At 34.5% G+C, this 19512-nt stretch overlaps 1 protein-coding gene and 1 long non-coding RNA gene across 2 annotated transcripts in view; one reads left to right on the top strand and one right to left on the bottom strand.

Annotated features, from left to right (window-relative positions):
- Positions 1–19512, bottom strand: part of LOC147760076 (uncharacterized) — a 94280-nt gene that overhangs the window by 12470 nt on the left and 62298 nt on the right. The gene's annotated exons all lie outside the window — the stretch shown is intronic.
- Positions 1971–14125, top strand: LOC147760077 (E3 ubiquitin-protein ligase NHLRC1-like). The gene is made up of 3 exons (XM_086996001.1): positions 1971–3240; positions 12788–13623; positions 13838–14125. The coding sequence occupies exons 1-2, from the start codon at positions 2298–2300 to the stop codon at positions 13177–13179; spliced, it is 1335 nt and encodes a 444-aa protein (XP_086852127.1). The 5' UTR covers positions 1971–2297; the 3' UTR covers positions 13180–13623; positions 13838–14125.

Genomic DNA, 19512 nt, shown 5'->3' on the forward strand with positions numbered 1-19512 from the left:
TATATATATATATATATATATATGAAGCCAGGGATCTTCTCTTGAAATAGTATTTATTTCAAAAGATTTACACATCACGGTCTCCTCTGCATTCACAGCAGCGAGGCGGTCCGGCTCGCTAAAATTCTCAAGAGACTCGCTTAAATTTGTAAAAATAAATAAATAAATAACTCTCGCTGAGATAAATTACTACTAACAGTATTTTTTTATTCAGGTTAACTAAAAATTATAAAGATGGTGAAGTAGCCATTCCTAAGGATCATGTAGAAAGGTGATGAATAAGAAAATATATGGAAAAATTGGTCGTTTATAAGTGACCAATATCTGAAGAAATAATACAGTTTACATTCAAGTTGTTTTGTGTTCTGCCCACCAATATCTGGCATATGCATATTTGTCATATTAAGATTTTTCATGTTTTTTTAAAGGCAATTCGGTGTTAATTAAATTAAGACTAGCCATAAGGAAGTGCACATGGTGCATTTTGTGCGTTTCGGTAGTCATTTTAAGGTATTTTCATTAATTCCAATCAGATTTCTTTACCGATAAATTATTCGAATTATGGTTTTCAGAGATCGTTTAATCTTCACCACCCTCCTGCAGATAAAAGCTATGCTGAAGAATAACATTATTGTTCTTACAAGGTTAGAGCAAAGATTGAAACAGAACAGAAGTCCTGATGACAATATTGTCTCAACTGACGAGTTTGCATTTCCTATGGAGACTAGAGAAGATGTGGCAAGGGTTGAAAACATACTTAAAGATAAGCATAATGAAATTACTGGTAAGTAAAAAAAATAATAGTGTGATTAAAATTAATGTAGTGATTGTTGTGCTGAAGCTACATATGGAAAAAATAATAAGTTGATTTTTAAAATAGTGGTTATTTGATAAATGATTAATATGACATTTTAATCTGAACACGTATCATTTGTTGTATGAATAGGGCCTATATATAAATGTGCTTTACTTATTAAGAATATTTTATATTTATTTCAAAGGTCAAACCACCTTGCCACACTGGGAGGGTTTTCCTCCAAGGAAATGGTACGGTGTAGATAGGATCATGTCTACTATTTTTAAAACTAACATATTGCATGCCAGTGTAACTGGATTGGGAAGTGCGGAAAGGTTGCACTAAAAAACCTGACCTTTACAAAAGCAATGGAATGTCTGCATTTCGTAAAGATCAAATAATGTTTGCTCAGATATTTTTTTACATATTAATTGTATTATTATGATCCTGAAGTAAAGTTACAGTTCAAAATATAAAGATTGTTTCTTCTGAACAACTTTGTCTTTTTAAGGTTTTTACATATATTCTCTTAAGGATAAACGCATATCAACCTATTTCTGTCCTTTGATGAGACCATTCCGTTTTGTAACTCCTTTTTGAACCATTTTTGTTTACTGTCCAATTTAGCACTGTTAAGATAGGAGGATTAAGTTAAGTTTTTTATATTTTACAGATGCAGGTAGATCGAGAGCTACGGAGGCTGAATAAGACATGCATCAAATTGTGGCTCAAAAATGCGCATGATAGGGATGGCGGCAGAAAATTGAGGGAAATCAAAACAAGGAAAAAAGGAGGTAAATAAACACACTGGACAAAAGAAGTGTCACCCCCTGCAGAGTAATAAAAGTTATAATGCCTGGGTCTACTCTTAATATGACTATTGAGTATAAAACCGCTGTACTATGGAATTGTATTCTTTTCTTTTTTTTTTTTTTTGTGAATTTTGATGTTTATAAAATGATACCAGGAGCATATCATTCCAGAGTCATTTATCTCCCCCAAAGTATTGGTTCACTTCTATTGTCCAGTGTGTGTAACAAAAATAATAAATAAATAAATAAATAAATAAAAATAAAAGAAAAATAAATCAAAATAAAATAAAATAAAAATCACTGTTACAGGTGATAACTGTGAAGAGAAATATTAGTTTTACGCATATCTATTTTATCTGATATTAAATAACCATTTTCCAGTTACCTTTGTACGGTATTTCTTTTGCGCGTCTATAGTTTTGCTATGAAAAAAATACCGGAAGTCGTGTTGCGCAAAGGATTATGGTCTATATGAATGAGGCGCCATTTTCTTCAACAACCAGGAAGTAACAGGACGGAGATTGTGGGATAATGTTGAACATATTTGACAAAGAAAGAGATATGATCTGACCGACTTGTAGGTATATGGAGCAAGTGTTTATGTTACTGTGATCTCCAAGCTGCAGCACCAGAAGTAAACATAAAGTTTAGCAATCGCTGACATAAATATTACAGGATCTACTGTCGGAATGGAAGCCATATTAGGGCAATGGAGAAAGTTTAGACGAGGTGTAAATCCAAGATCAGGACAGGTGACAGTACAGACACAACCTCCATTAGCTGAACAGGAAACAAATACAACATCAGCTCCACATCCTAATGTTTTCTTTGACAAGACAGAATGTGTGCGTTCCTTCAGTCCTAAACTGGAAGATGATAGAAGAGGAATACACATAACTGGGTTAGCCATATATAAGGAACACATGTTTGTTGTGGATAATTGGAACAACAGAACAAAAGTATTCACACATGGAGGACAATTTAAGTTTGACATTAAAGTAAACAAACCATGGGATGTGGCTGTGTCACAGACTGGTCACCTGTATATAACATCAGAGGGTGACAGATGTGTCCAAGTGTACTCCACCAGAGGTCAGCAGGTGACAACCATGGGTCAGGGTCTACTGGAGTATCCACATGGTATTACACTGAACAGACAAGGTCATGTGATGGTTTGTGACAGTATAAAGAAGTCCATCTTCACATTCCATGCAGACAGTGGACAGCTCCTGAACACTATTCCAATCAGTATGTGTAGAAACCCAGAGTACATCACAGTGAACAGTGTGAATGATAACATTGTGATATCAGACATGGACGGATACTGTGTACATGTGCTGTCACCTACTGGTGATCATCTGTACCAGTATGACGGCAGCAGAGAAGGCAGTGCACTGAGTTATCCACATGGAGTGTGCACAGACAGCTATGGTCACATCTTCATTGCTGACTGGGATAACCACAGGATAGTGGCACTGAGTCCACAGGGACAGTTTATCAGATACATTGTCACTAAGGATGATGGGTTGAAGTATCCCATGGCAGTAGTCATCAACCCTGCTACTGGTCAGCTGGTGGTGGGAGAGTATTACGGCAATGTTCAGACATTCCAGTACATTGACCTGAAACAAGGTGAGTAACATGTATTAACTGTGTGTAGATATGATTATTATGTAAAATATTTGAAAGTTAATTAGTCTTACAATGTTTTTATCCATGAATATGTTTGCCTTTATTTCAATAAAAAAACTTTTTAAGCATATATTTAAATTCAGTGAGCACACAGCTGTGCTTTAGTAAAAATGTATGTAGAGTGGAGACATTTTCTATAGTTAATACTTTACTGTTACTGACCAATTTCTATGAACCCATTATAGTGATTAGGATTTTGAATAATGATGAAGAACTCTTTTTAATAGAATTTATAGTATGTTTTATTTGTATTTTTATGAAGTCACAAGAAAAACATTTTACATTGTTTAATCCCTGAACTTCTTGTACATTTGTCAGTAAAGAACAACTCAAATCTCACAACAGAACAGTCCAATTCTTCGTATTCTTCATCTTGTAGCTGTTCATGAAAGCTTAGATATACCTAAATTCTCAAATGTACTTTTTCAAGTTTCTCGATGTCTTACCACTTCTAGATTCAAAGACATTTCATCACGAGTTTGTTGTTAACACACACAAATAAATTAAATGTTGAAGTACTTTGGATGATACCTTATTTTCCTGACTTTGTGGATTGTTCTTTGCAAATAAAACTAGCAGACGACCATTTTTCATGAAATGGAACTACTTTTCACAGGAAGTAGTGTATTCATACACAACAGTGACCTTGGGTTTGGAATACAAAAAAATAGTACATGCATTCATACTGTCACAGCATGCAAATTATAATGAAATATACAAAACTAAACACATTTTTATGTAACACAAAAAGTTAAATGCATTTTATTTATTTATATATATATATATATATATATATATATATATATATATTATTATTATTATTATTATTATTATTATTATTATTATTATACTGGATAAAAATGTTGATGAAATGGTTTTGACCACCTTTTTGGACTTTTTAAACTTCATGCTGATGGACCCACATATTTATGTCAAAGTCCCGGACCAAATCTAGTCCCATGCATAAAAAGCCCAGACCCCATGTTTATTACGCCCTGGCTGGGCCCATTCTTAATGGTGTTTGTTTTGTTAACAGCATAGTGGGCAAGTTAATTGACCAAGTTAATTGGCCAAGCTGCCAGTTTGTTTGTATGGCATGTGCAGGGGATGTCTTATAGAATAATAAAATCAGACAGAATATGCTGTGATTCCTAAATAAAATAGATGGGGGGGGGGGGGGGGGGGGGGGTAGGAGACACCAAGGGGCTCATGATTATAAATACCATATAGCATTAATAATGATGGTTACATCCCAGATATTTTGCTCCTATGAACAGTGTCTTTGATATCAGTCTATCGGCAATCTCCAATCATAAATTGTTAATTTATCAGACACTTGTAACATTAACCACATTTAATTGTTCACCCTGATTGTGAAACAGCTGTTTGCTCCAGATGTACTTAGTCTTCTCCAAATTAAAAAAAAAATATGGATGTTGATAAAATTTATTCTGAACAGTCTATAAGCCAGGCAGATTCAGTACAATGGCATATGTATTTGTAGGTTGATAAGTTATTAAATAAAGAAAAAAAAAAAAAACTTCATGTAATAATCATAATAGTGATACATAATACATGTATGATGATACATTTCACCACATTATGATGCAAACACCATCAAATGGAAACAAAAATAAACTTGTTATTAAACCAACTCAACAAATGTTTGTGCCAAGCAGATATTTAGCATTGTACAATGTACATGTATTTCAGGAACTGCTCAGAATTATGCTGATTGCCATTTCAATTCTAAATTAAACAAACATCAACGTTGCCTACAAAACTGATACAACTGCACCAAATATCTCTTGCTATATGAAATACTTGTTGAAATGATGTTTTCAATAGAACTTATATTTTGTTTCATTTTTATGTACAGACACAGATGTGTCTGTACATATTGCCATCACCTGCGTCTGTCGTCGCCGATGGCGATGGCGATGGCGATGCCGATGCCGATGCCGGCGCCGTGCACTTTCCTTGTAAACACGATAAGTGGAGGGCAGTTTTACTTTTTGGCTTTATATTTACAGAGCTGATGAATATTCATAAAACGCAGGTCAAGTTCGAAAATCAGCATGATCGGGCCATTATTGTAGAAGTTATGCTGTTTTTTCACTTTTCAGCATATTTTTCACATTTCCTCAGATTCAATTCTTAGGCATGTTAACAGTCTCATTATTAAACTAATAAGATACGTAAAAGTTTTTGTTTGACATTTCCTGCATCTTTACAACATTGTTAGTTGATTTTGTAAAAATGATGGTAAACTTGTTATCATGTATTGTGTAATAAAGTTTCAAAAATGGAAATAAACTCATATCATTCGGTTTGTCAGATTCAATCATTCACTATGTTCAGAATCTCAGAATGGAAGAAATGGGACATTTAACACTGCTCTGTTGATATTTTTCCCATCTCATCAATTTTCTTAGTTGATAATATAAAAATGGCAGTAAACTGTTAATTTTGTTTTATGTTAAAAATTGTTAAAAATGGGAAAAAAAACATTTCAGAACAGTGCTGTCTTGTTTACATTTTGGCATTTTCAAGTTGAGACTTTGAAGTTCCATGGGCCTGAAGACCTTTGCTAGTCACATTTTCTGAATATCCATGATACTAATATTTTATTCTTAAAAATTGATGGTCATCATGCTGTTAAACATTATGTAATATTGCATCAAAATTTGAAAAAAACCTATTTTGGGCACTGCTCCCATGATGACCATTTAAGAAAAACCATGTCACTTACTGTTCTCAAACAGTACAGTAAATATATACAGATGTGTCTGTACATATTGCCATCACCTGCGTCTGTCGTCGCCGTCGCCGTCGTTGCCGTGCACTTTCCTTGTAAACACGATAAGTGGAAGGCAGTTTTACTTTTTGGCTTTATATTTACAGAGCTGATGAATATTCATAAAACGCAGGTCAAGTTCTAAAATCAGCATGATCGGGCCATTATTGTAGAAGTTATGCTGTTTTTTCACTTTTCAGCATATATACAACACTGTAAACACATTTCAAGGAAAACCGATAGGCCTGTTGTCGTGAAACTCTCAGGAATAATCGATCTTACTAAAACGGAGGTCAAGTTCGAAAATCGGCATGCAGCCTGAGTTGGAAAAGCAGTCTAATTGGCTTCTTTTTCTGGAAGTTATACATTTTCAAAGTGTGAACTTGAACTCTCATGGGCCTGAAGCCTTATGCTTGTTACACATTTTACTTTCATTGGTATTACCTGTTGAGCATAATTAAAATTTGATGTTGAATTTACAGTTTAACATAATGTACTTTTGCATCTGAATTGACAGTAGCCTATTTTGTGCATAGTTATTTCCTGCTTTTTGTCTGTACATTTGACAGCTTTGCTGCCTTGTTTTATTTAATCATGAGAAAAACATTCTAAAATGTTTAATCCCATTTCTTAGTATTATCATTATGCTTCACATATATATCAAGGCTGTTGCAATGTTTTTTTATGTACAGACACAGATGTGTCTGTACATATAGCCATCATCTGCATCTGTCGTCGCCGTCGCCCGTTGGCGTGCACTTTAACCGTAAACACGATAAGTGAAAAGCCATTTTACCTTTTGGCTTGAAACTTACAGAACTGATGAATATTCATAATACGCCGGTCAAGTTCGAAAATCAGCATGATCGGGCCATTTTTAGGGAAGTTATGCTTTTTTTTCACTTTTTTCAGCATATATGCAACACCGTAAACACGATAAGTGAAAAACTGTATTACATTTTGGCTTGAAACTTACAGTACTGATGAATATTCATAATACGCCAGTTAAGTTCGAAAATCAGCATGATTGGGTCATTTTTAGGAAAGTTATGCTTTTTTTTCACTTTTTTCAGCATACATGCAACACCGTAAACACGATAAGTGAAAAACTGTATTACATTTTGGCTTGAAACTTACAGTCCTGATGAATATTCATAATACGCCGGTTAAGTTCGAAAATCCGCATGATCGGGTAATTTTTAGGGAAGTTATGCTTTTTTTCACTTTTTTCAGCATATATGCAACACCGTAAATACGATAAGTGAAAAACTGTATTACATTTTGGCTTGAAACTTACAGTACTGATGAATATTCATAATACGCCGGTTAAGTTCGAAAATCAGCATGATCGGGTAATTTTTAGGGAAGTTATGCTTTTTTTTCACTTTTTTCAGCATATATGCAACACCGTAAACACGATAAGTGAAAAACTGTAATACATTTTGCCTTGAAACTTACAGAACTGATGAATATTCATAATTCGCCAGTCAAGTTCGAAAATCAGCATGATCGGGTAATTTTTAGGGAAGTTATGCTTTTTTTTCACTTTTTTCAGCATATATGCAACACCGTAAACACAATATAAGAAAAACAGATAGGCCAATTGTCATTGTACTCACAGGAGTGGTCAATCTTACTAAAATGCAGGTTGAGTTCAAAAATCAGTATAATAGGGCCATTATTTTAGGAGTTATGCTGTTTTTTCACAATTCCTCAGATTCAATTCTTAGGCATGTTAATAGTCTCATAATTGAACTAATAAGAAATGTAATAGTGTTTGTTTGATATTTCCTGCATCTTTACAACATTTTTAGCTGATTATGTAAAAATGATGGTAAACTTGTTATCGTGTATTGTGTAATAAAGTGTCAAAAATGGAAATAAACTCATATCATTGCAGTTTGTCAGATGCATTCATCCACTATGTTCAGAATCTCAGAATGGAGGAAGTTGGACATTTAACACTGTTCTATTGATACTTTTTCCATCTCATCAATTTTCTTCATTGGTCATATAAAAATGGCAGTAAACTGTTTATTTTGTTTTATGTTAAAATAGTGTTAAAAATGGAAATAAACCCATTTCAGAACAGTGCTGTCTTGTTTACATTTTGGCATTTTCAATATGTGACTTTAAAGTTCCATGGGCCTGAAGACTTTTGCTAGTCACATTTTCTGAATAACCATGATACTAATATTTTATAATTAAAAATTGATGGTCATTATGCTGCAAAACATTATGTAATGTTGCATCAAAATTTGAAGAAACCCCTATTTTGGGCACTGCTCCCATGATGACCATTTAAGGAAAATCATGTCAATTACTGTTCTCAAACTTACAGGAAAGAAACATGGGTCTAAAATACAGCTCCAGTAGACAATGCAGTCTGTTTGGTAAATTTTTCTGGCAATTAAACAGTTTTTTGTGAAAATTTAATTTTTTACTTATTGGCATTTCCAAGGTGTGACTTAGAACCTCCACGGGCTTGAAGACCCATGCTAGTCACATTTTCTTAAAATCCATGACAGGTATAATTTATTATGAAAAATGGATGGTCATTATGCTGTAAAACATTATGTCATATTGCATCAAAATTTGAAGAAACCCCTATTTTGGGCACTGCTCACATGATGACCATTTAAGGAAAGTCATGTCACTTACTGTTCTCAAACTTACAGGAAAGAAACATGGGACTAAAATACAGCTTCAGTAGGCAATGCAGTCTGTTTGGTAAATTTTTCTGGTAGTTAAGCAGTTTTTTTGTGAAAATTTAATTTTTCACATATTGGCATTTTCAATGTATGACTTTGAAGTTCCATGATCCTGAAGACCTTTGCTTGTCACATTTTCTGAATATGCGTTATACTAATATTTTATAATTAAAAATTGATGGTCATTATGCTGTTAAACATTATGTAATATTGCATCAAAATTTGAAGAAACCCCTGTTTTGGGCACTGCTCCCATGATGACCATTTAAGGAAAATCGTGTCAATTACTGTTCTCAAACTTACAGGAAAGAAACATGGGTCTAAAATACAGCTTCAGTAGGCAATGCAGTCTGTTTGGTAAATTTTTCTGGCAATTAAACAGTTTTTTGTGAAAATGTAATTTTTCACATATTGGCATTTCCAAGGTGTGACTTAGAACCTCCACAGGCTTGAAGACCCATGCTAGTCACATTTTCTGAAAATTCATGACACTTATATTTTATTATGAAAAATGGATGGTCATTATGCCGTTAAGCATTATGTAATGTTGCATCAAAATAGAAGAAAACACAATTTTGGGTGCTGCTGCCTTGATGACCATTATGGGAAAACTGTGTTACTTATGACTGTCAAACTTTCAAAAAAGAAACACAGGACTAAAATGCAGCCTGAGTTGGGAAAGCAGTCTAATTGGCTTCTTTTTCTGGAAGCTATACATTTTAGTGTAATATTCATTATCTTTTTGGCATATTCATTGTGGGACTCAGAGCTCCCATGGACATGAAGCCGAATGGTAATCATATTTTCTACATGTCCATCCTATTTATAGTCAATAAACAAAAATTGGTGATAATTATTCTCTAATTTATTATGTAATGTTACATCAAAATTGACAACAATCTTTTTGCACTGCTACTGCAAACATTATGAAAAGAAAACTGTGCGACTCATTATCATTTTTAACTTACAAGTACGATTTTTAGGATTGGCCTTCAGCTCATATGAGAAAACCAGCTCTATTGGATTATCATTTTTATTGAATTTATGCATTTTTTGTGAAATTTTCATTTTTCTCATTCTGGCACTTTCTAAGTATAAACTTGAACTCCGATGGGCCTGAAGCCTTATGCTTTTAATTTCATCTGTGTTACCTGTTGATGTTGACTGTGCAGTTAAACATAATGTATTATTGCATCAGGATTGGTAGTCTCCTATTTTGGGCATTATGGTTTTGTGCTTTTCTTAAAGTGTGACTTATGGGCCTAAAGACCTTTGAATGGGTCAGTCTGTAAATTACCCTTGGGTATCACTAGATTAATTTCAGAGTTATAAAGTCATTTGCCTTAATAGGCCATTAAATGAGATTACATAAAGCACACTTGTTGATATTTCCCTGTAAACGCCCAAAGGTAAAGCTCTCTGCTAGATTAATAATAAGGAAGCAGTGATAATTATGCAGGTAAATTTTGTTTAATATTGCAAATAAGTTTTAAATAATATATATATATATATATCAAACTGGAAGATTAAAAGTTTGAATAGCATCTTCATTGGAATTATATTTACCTCAAGCTCTGCCAAGGAGGTCATATTTTCACCCCCGTTTGTCTGTCATCCACATAACACAAAAAGTTATGGACTGATTTTGCAGAAATTTTCAGGAACTGTCGGAAGTGGGCCAAAGAGGACAATGATTAATTTTTGGTGGTGGTCTGGAACAATAATCAATCAATTATCAATAATAATCAACAATTTCTGCCTTGACAGAGGTCTGCACTCTCAAAGTGCTTTTCTAGCTACGTTATGTTTTCCTTTATAATTTTTTCTCAAACACTTGCATTTGTGACTTTTAACTCTCATCTGCCTGGGGCTCTGCACATTTTCTGTATTTCCACATAAGCAGTTGTATTGTTTTTTATGTCTTTAAACATTATGTAATATTATTTTATGCACTGTCATCATTTTTCAAATATTGAGAGTTTCATAATGTGAATTTGAACTCTCATGGTCCTGAAACTGTAATTTTATTGAAGGGGTGGACCATCTTCTGGGTCTTCCTGAAGACAGTCAGGTTATTAAGTTTATATTGACTGGTATCTATTTTTTTCTGTTGGAAGACCATCAAAATGGAGGATGGATCAACATAGATACTTTGTAATACTGTCAGAAAATATCTCTGGGTCCGCTCCTGTTATTGACCATGTTACCTGTTGTGCAAGATTAAAATTCAGTGTTGACTGACAGTGCTATTATAAGCATTATTTATTATTGCATCAAAATTGACAAAATGACCTTTTTTGCATCTTTATTTTCTGTTTTTTATCTGTACATTTGACAGCTTTGCTGCCTTGTTTTTTTTTTTTAACTAGTAAGCAAAATCTCTTACACTGCTACAGCACATCATCTACTTGCTACAATTTTTACATCTGATGGTTTTTAAATTAAAGCTTACTGTCCCTGTGATTCATCAGCTGAGATTTTTTTTTTTTTTTTTGAATAAGTCATATTGTGTAATATTATTCTGTGTTGTTGTTAAAGGGATAACAATTGTTTGTATGATATCCATATTTACTAATAAATATATTGTAAACAACTCATAAAAATATAACAAATTATGTTTTACCACTAAAATGGCAGTCAACACATTTATTCGTACCACCAGCCTGTAAGCTGTTGGTACTCCTAATTTTATTCCCGACCCGTCTCATACAGCTCCACTAGCTCCGCATTCTGGAGCTGGATACAAGTCACCATTCTCCTCCTAGACCCCAAGGACCCATGTCCCCATCTCTTGGATTTAGGTCACATATTATCTCAATTTGAACCCTTTTTTTTTTGGCTCAGTTGGTGCATTATCCTGGGCATGACGTTCGTTGAAACGCACCCTTGTCAAAATTTTTGAAAATTCGATGCCAAATATCTCTCAAACCAAAGGAATTATCGGAAAAATTACTATAGAATTTTGACCGAAAGTCATATTTGTAGATTCCAGATATGCCCTTGGATTTGACAGTTGACCTTTATCTCAAGGTCAAACAGGCCAAAATCTCCAAAAAATGGGGATTTAAAAAAAATATGTTTGTGCCAATTTTTAGAAACTACACCGACCTAAGTGGGGGGATTACAATTTGGGACTTCTTCGGGAGTTTGGGGTCAATAGGTGCATTTTCACAGGAGAGGCAGCCGTTAGATGCCAAAGCTGAAAACTCTCTATTAAACCAGAACCCTAAATACAAGAGACCTCTTGTTTTTTGCATTTCGTAGAGCTTGTCAAGCTCAATTGATACGTACTGGGGTTGGAATCCATTTTTTTGTTTGTTTTTGATATGTAGGTTAGGAGTTGTGCTATATAAAAAAGTACATTTCAATATTCAGTAGTGAAGCAAAATGTGAAATACTCAAAAACTGGCAGAGATACACCCATGGTTACTATTGACCTTGAATAAGAAGTCACATACTGGCAGCCAAACTGTGACCTTGAAATTGACCTTTGACCTACTTTTTCATCTTAAACTAAGTCTTGCAAATTTTTTGCCTCTTTTATCTGCAAAAATGGCAGAGATACACTTTGTGTGCAAATCGACTTTGTGATTTATGAAAAATGTCTGTATACTTCACTTTGTTCTTCAGCAGTGATTCAGTATCCAGATTACACACCCTTTTTATCTATCTGTCTATTTTACTCGAAGTTTGTTTTACCCTGATATAAATAACGCACCATAGTATTTTTGGGAATTTCTCAATTCAATTCAAAAATTTAATTAAGCTGCGATTTATCGACTTTTGTCATCGTGAAAATGTGAGATTTTACATAACACACTGTTACTCTCAAGCACATATGCAGGCATCCACCTCTCTAGATTTTCTCTCGCTTCCTCTCTGCTATCACTTCACAATAAATATAACGTCTGCAAACATCATCGTTCACCTTATCCATGAGTCCTTTTGTCAATCTGAAGCATAACATATGTATTACCAGGTGAGTTTAATGAACGGCTTCGCCGATTGTGTGAAAGTGGTAAGATTCCAGTATACCGACAGCGAGTAGCTATTGTTGGACCTTACGGTGTGGGGAAGACTTATCTCGCCAAGCGCCTCATCCATGAGGAATATATCAAAGAAGAAGATGCAAATACAACTGGCGTGAATATATACCGCCATAGGTGTGTTGTCCATAAAGCTGGCCGATCCTGTTGGATCAGAGGAAAAGGTAAGCAGAATATAGGAAAACGTTTGACACATATGGAATATGTTTATAAAGAATACAAAGAACAGAAGATAAGACATTTTCAATTTTACCACATAATTCACAATAAGGAATTATACATACATGTACGTGTGGGTGTCCAAATGTGTCCTTCCCTATCTTAGTATGGTAGACGAGGGGCTGAGTGAAATAGTACCTAAATAAGTGGTGCCTTTGTATTGTTATCAATCAATTGACATACATGACACTTTACAATCTACTCCTACAGCCCATTGATTATTTTTTAACTGGGTACAAACACTATAATTTCATTCTTTGTAAAAACACCATGCTTTTTTCTACTCAATATTGAATTGAATTTTTCAACGGTGTAGCCTGATACGTACACTCAGAAAGGGTACATTTAGATACAACGCTTGATCTACCTGTATGATCCTTCCAACTATTCTCAGATGATCCAAAAGACCAGTTTGCACAAAACATGGCAATTGGAGTACAGAATTCAGATACGTTTTGTGAGCCGGACTTAACAGTATTGGACCAAACGCCACTAGAGGAATCCCCACCAGATTCAGAAGAGAATATTAATAACATGCTGACAAATAGAGGTATTGTACATGATTGTCTCGAATAGTTCATCTTGGTGCAATTTAAACAGATATTTGTAGTTATTCTTCTTTTTTGCCAAGAGATTCCACCTTCTATGTGTTTTTCTTTGGCCATTCCACATATATGTGCCTTGAAAACATTTTTGTTTACTTCAAGGTTGATTCTTTTTCTGTTAGAATGTTGTTTGATATTATTCTTCTCTTTATTCTACAGCCGCTTCCCCTGATGACAGTGAATCACCTGCCTCTCCTGACAAAGCAGCAGGTAAGTAGTTCACATGTAGTAAAACAAAATTCTCGTGTATTGCTCAGAATGTTCGAGAGTTTTTCTTAGCTTGTTGATAAGGTATGTGAGTTTCTATCTTCTTATTTTCATCATACTGGGACTTTGAACTCACATGGGCATGAAGCCTGGTGGTAATCAAATTTTCTTAATGTCCATGTTTTTAATAGAAGATAATTAAAATTTTGTGGTATTTATACAGTTGACCATTATGTTATATTGCATCAAAAATCTACTTTGTGCACTATCACCATAACGTTATAAAAAGAAAACTGTTACCTATTTTATATTTACAAAAAATGATTCTTAGGATTGACAAACAGCTTAAATTAGAAAAATCAGCTCTTTTGAATTATCCTTTTTATCGAATTATGCATTTTTTGTGAAATTTTTATTTATCTCATTCTGGTGTGAGCTTGAACTCTCATGGGCCTGAAGCCTTATGCTTTTACTTACATCGTTATATACTGTTGTGCATAATTAAATTTTGGGGTTGACTGTGCAGTTAAGCATTGTATTACATTAGAACTGACAGCCTCCTATTTTGTGCATTATTATTTTCTGCTTTTTTAAAATTGTGACTTAGATATTTCATGGGCCTGAATACCGTTGCTAGTCACATTTGGGTGACAAGCCTCTAATCTTCCATTGGGTAACTACTAGCTAAATTCAGAGCTATAAGGTCACTTGCCTAAATTAAGTTTCAAGTGGCAATAAAATGAGATCATATAAAACACACATGTTGAGATTCCCTGTAAACTCCCATAGGTTAAGTTTTCTGCCAGATAACAGTGTCCATAATAGGGAAGCAGTGATAATTATGCAGATAAATGTTGTTTAATTTTGCAAATTAGTTTTCAAAAAATTATTTTGTATAATGCCAACATTAATGCTAGTTTTAAAAGCAGCTTTACTGAAATGTTTTGTTTTTAATTTTTTTCAAACACTGAGGGTTTCAACTCAATTTTTAACTCCCCTCCACCTGAAGCTCTGCACATTTTCTGTTTTCCCACAAAGGCAGTTGTATTGGTATTTATGTATTTCAGCATTATGTAACATTATATTATTCTATGCACTGCTTTCATATGTCAAATATTGTGATTTTTATTACTAGTATGTGAATTTGAACTTTCGTGGTCCTGAAACTGTAATCTTATCATAGGGGCAGATTGGGATCGTCCTCAAGGTTTTCAGGAAGACGGTCAGATTTTAAAGTTAACATTGACGGGTATCTATTTTTTTGTTGGAAGACCATCTAAAATGGAGGGTGGATTAACAAAGATATTTTAAAATACTGTCAGAAAATACATTTGGATCCGCTCCTGTTATTGACCATGTTACCTGTTGTGCATGACTTAAATTCAGTGTCGATTGACTGTGCTATTACAAGTATTATTTATTATTGCATCAAAATGAGAAAATAACCTATTTTTTGCATCTTTATTTATTTATTTATTTATTTATTTATTTATTTATTTATTTTGTCTGTAGACTTGTCCTTCAAGAAATACATGCCTTCAAGAAATCGACGAAAACTGGAAGTGCATGTTTTTTGCACTGTTTTTCCTGTCATGCCCATCGTAAACAATGTGTTGTCAAGTAAAAGGAAGCATCTGATACAAAGTATCAAACGCGGCATTGACGTGCTTGCTTGCGATGTGTTCAGTACACTTTGTTTACACTGACAAGTCGAGGTCAGAAATGCACAATGTTTTTCTATGTAATTATGCAGTTTCAATTTTGATTAGTGAATTTTCTTTTATCTGCATGGTCATTTTCCAAACATTTGTATAAGCCACGAAATATTTCTCATCGGAAAATCACCCAGCAGCTTTCCAAGTACAAGCGAGTGACGTCATGACGCACTTCCGGTTTTCGTCAAGATCTTGAAGGGATTAGCGTTATGGTTTGCTGCACATTTAAAGCGTTCTGTCTCTAAATGTACTTGACTGCTTGGATTGAAATTTACAGAACTTATTCTTCACATGATATCACACATATGTGCTTAATTTGAGAGCTTTAGCTGTTATATATTTGTACCACCAGCGTTAGCGCTGGCGGTACACATGGTTTTAGTCCCGTCCGGTCCGTTCCGCCGGCTCCTGCGGCTCCGCCGGCTCCGCCGGCTCCGCCGCCATGTTACCGTTACCGCTTCTCCTCCTAGACGGTAAGGGCCCCCATACCCATCTCTTGGATTTAGGTCACCTATAATCTCAACTCGTTCCACGTAAAATTTGGGCTTTGTCGGTATTGGGGTCTAGGTGTGGCATTCATTGCAATGCACCCTTGTCCAAAAATGGCAAAATTAAATGCTAATTATCTACCCTACGGAAGGAATTATGGGAAAAATTTCTACAGACGGCTTTCCAAAAGTCATATGTGTAGATTTCAAATATGCCCTTGGATTTGACCTTTGACCTTTATTTCAAGGTCAAACAGGCCAAATTTTTCAAAAAAATGAATTTTTTTACGAAAAAAAAATTATTTGCGCTGTTATTCAGACACCACACAGACTTAACCAATAATATTATTGGAAAATGATACCCTTCAGGTCATCTTTCATCTCCGTGAATTTGGGGTCAATCGGTGCATTTTAACGGGAGTAGCGGCCATAAGATACCGAAACTGAAAACTGTCTCTAATTCGGGGACCGTTAATGCTAGAGACCCATTCTTTTTTGCATTTTGTAGAGCATGTAAAGCCCAACACTGAAGGTGGTCTCCGTTTTTTTGTTTTCCATACGGTTTTCGAGCTACGCTGTGTCAAAAAGTACATATTGGTCGTGAAAGCAAAATGTGCAGTACGGTAATGGATAATAAATTTTGAACTCTGGAAAAATAAAACATAAGGCTTGGCTAAGCAGACAACTTGTGGTCAAAAATGACATTATTTCATCAAATTTGAACTTCTGGAACTTCAGAGCACCTCCCATTTCAAGAATTTTGACCAAAATGACCTTTTCTTTCTTTTAATTAATTTTTTCTGTAGGAAATTTATGGCACATTAAGGTAACTCCAAAATTATAACATTTAGTCCCTTATATCTCCAAAACTGGCAGAGATAGGTCCATACTTACTATTGAAGTTGAATAGGAAGTCATATACTGGCAATCTAAATGTGACCTTGAAATTGACCTTTGACCTACTTTTCACCATGAATTGAACTTTGCAAATTTTGCTTCCCTTTTATCTCCAAAACTGGCAGAGATAGGTCCATAGTTTCTATTGAACTTGAATAGGAAGTCATATACTGGCAATCTAAATGTGACCTTGAAATTGACCTTTGACCTACTTTTCACCATGAACTGAACTTTGCAAATTTTGGTTCCCTTTTATCTCCAAAACTGGCAGAGATAGGTCCATAGTTACTATTGAAGTTGAATAGGAAGTCATATACTGGCAATCTAAATGTGACCTTGAAATTGACCTTTGACCTACTTTTCACTATGAACTGAACTCTGCTAATTTCTTTCTCTTTTAACTCCAAACCTGGCAGAGATAGGTCCATAGTTACTATTGAAGTTGAATAGGAAGTCATATACTGGCAATCTAAATGTGACATTGAAATTGACCTTTGACCTACTTTTCACCATGAACTGAACTCTGCTAATTTCTTTCTCTTTTAACTCCAAACCTGGCAGAGATAGGTCCATAGTTACTATTGAAGTTGAATAGGAAGTCATATACTGGCAATCTAAATTCGACCTTGAAATTGACCTTTGACCTACTTTTTATCATGAATTGAACTTTGCAAATTTTGGTTCCCTTTTATCTCCAAAACAGGCAGAGATAGGTCCATAGTTTTTATTGGACTTGAATAGGAAGTCATATACTGGCAATCTAAATGTTACCTTGAAATTGACCTTTGACCTACTTTTCACTATGAACTGAACTCTGCTAATTTCTTTCTCTTTTAACTCCAAACCTGGCAGAGATAGGTCCATAGTTACTATTGAAGTTGAATAGGAAGTCATATACTGGCAATCTAAATGTGACCTTGAAATTGACCTTTGACCTACTTTTCACCATGAATTAAACTTTGCAAATTTTGCTTCCCTTTTATCTGCAAAACTGGCAGAGATAGGTCCATAGCTTCTATTGAACTTGAATATAAAGTCATATACTGGCAATCTAAATGTGACCTTGAAATTGACCTTTGACCTACTTTTCACCATGAACTGAACTTTGCAAATTTTGCTTCCCTTTTATCTCCAAAACTGGCAGAGATAGGTCCATAGTTACTATTGAAGTTGAATAGGAAGTCATATACTGGCAATCTAAATGTGACCTTGAAATTGACCTTTGACCTACTTTTTATCATGAATTGAACTTTGCAAATTTTGGTTCCCTTTTATCTCCAAAACTGGCAGAGATAGGTCCATAGTTACTATTGAAGTTGAATAGGAAGTCATATACTGGCACATATTGGTGGTGAAAGCAAAATGTGGAGTACGGTAATGGATAATAAATTTTGAACTCCGGAAAAATAAAACATAAGGCTTGGCAAAGCAGACAACTTGTGGTCAAAAATGACATTATTTCATCAAATTTGAACATCTGGAACTTCAGAGCACCTCTTATTTCAAGAATTTTGACCAAAATGACCTTTTCTTTATTTTAATTAATTTTTTCTGTAGGAAATTTATGGCACATTATGGTAACTCCAAAATTAAAACATATAGTCCCTTATATCTCCAAAACTGGCAGAGATAGGTCCATAGTTACTATTGAAGTTGAATAGGAAGTCATATACTGGCAATCTAAATGTGACCTTGAAATTGACCTTTGACCTACTTTTCACCATGAACAGAACTTTGCATATTTTTTTTTCCCTTTTATCTCCAAAACTGGCAGAGATAGGTCCATAGTTACTATTGAACTTGAATAGGAAGTCAGAGATAGGTCCATAGTTTCTATTGAACTTGCATGGGAAGTCATATACTGGCAATCTAAGTGTGACCTTGAAATTGACCTTTGACCTACTTTTTATCATGAATTGAATTTTGCAAATTTTGGTTCCCTTTTATCTCCAAAACTGGCAGAGATAGGTCCATAGTTTCTATTGAACTTGCATGGAAAGTCATATACTGGCAATCTAAATGTGACCTTGAAATTGACCTTTGACCTACTTTTCACTATGAACTGAACTCTGCAAATTTCTTTCTCTTTTAACTCCAAACCTGGCAGAGATAGGTCCATAGTTACCATTAAAGTTGAATATGAAGTCATATACTGGCAATTTACTGTGACCTTGAAATTGACCTTTGACCTACCTTACGATGAACTTAACTTTGATTGTACCATTTTAAGTTATATTTATTTTTTTGCATATTTTGAAAATTCTTGTTGATTGCATTTTTACAGCTTGTCAAGCATAAGACTGGTGGCTGTGTCCCTTCCTTTGTGTATGTGGGGGTCTATACGAATGCACTTGCTCCAGCTGGTGGTACAATATTCGGAGGCGGTATCGCCTCTCTGATCCTCTAGTTTCTACAGTGCCCATTCAAAATTGAAAAAGAGCTATTTTCCGTCAATTTTTCTTGAAGGGCAGGTCTACATATGACAGATTTGCTGTCTTGTTTTATCTGGGTACAAACACGACAATTT

Source organism: Lingula anatina, chromosome 9 (genome assembly GCF_051362555.1).
Source record: "Lingula anatina isolate TDL-2025a chromosome 9, LinAna3.0, whole genome shotgun sequence".
Lineage (NCBI taxonomy): Eukaryota > Metazoa > Brachiopoda > Lingulata > Lingulida > Lingulidae > Lingula > Lingula anatina.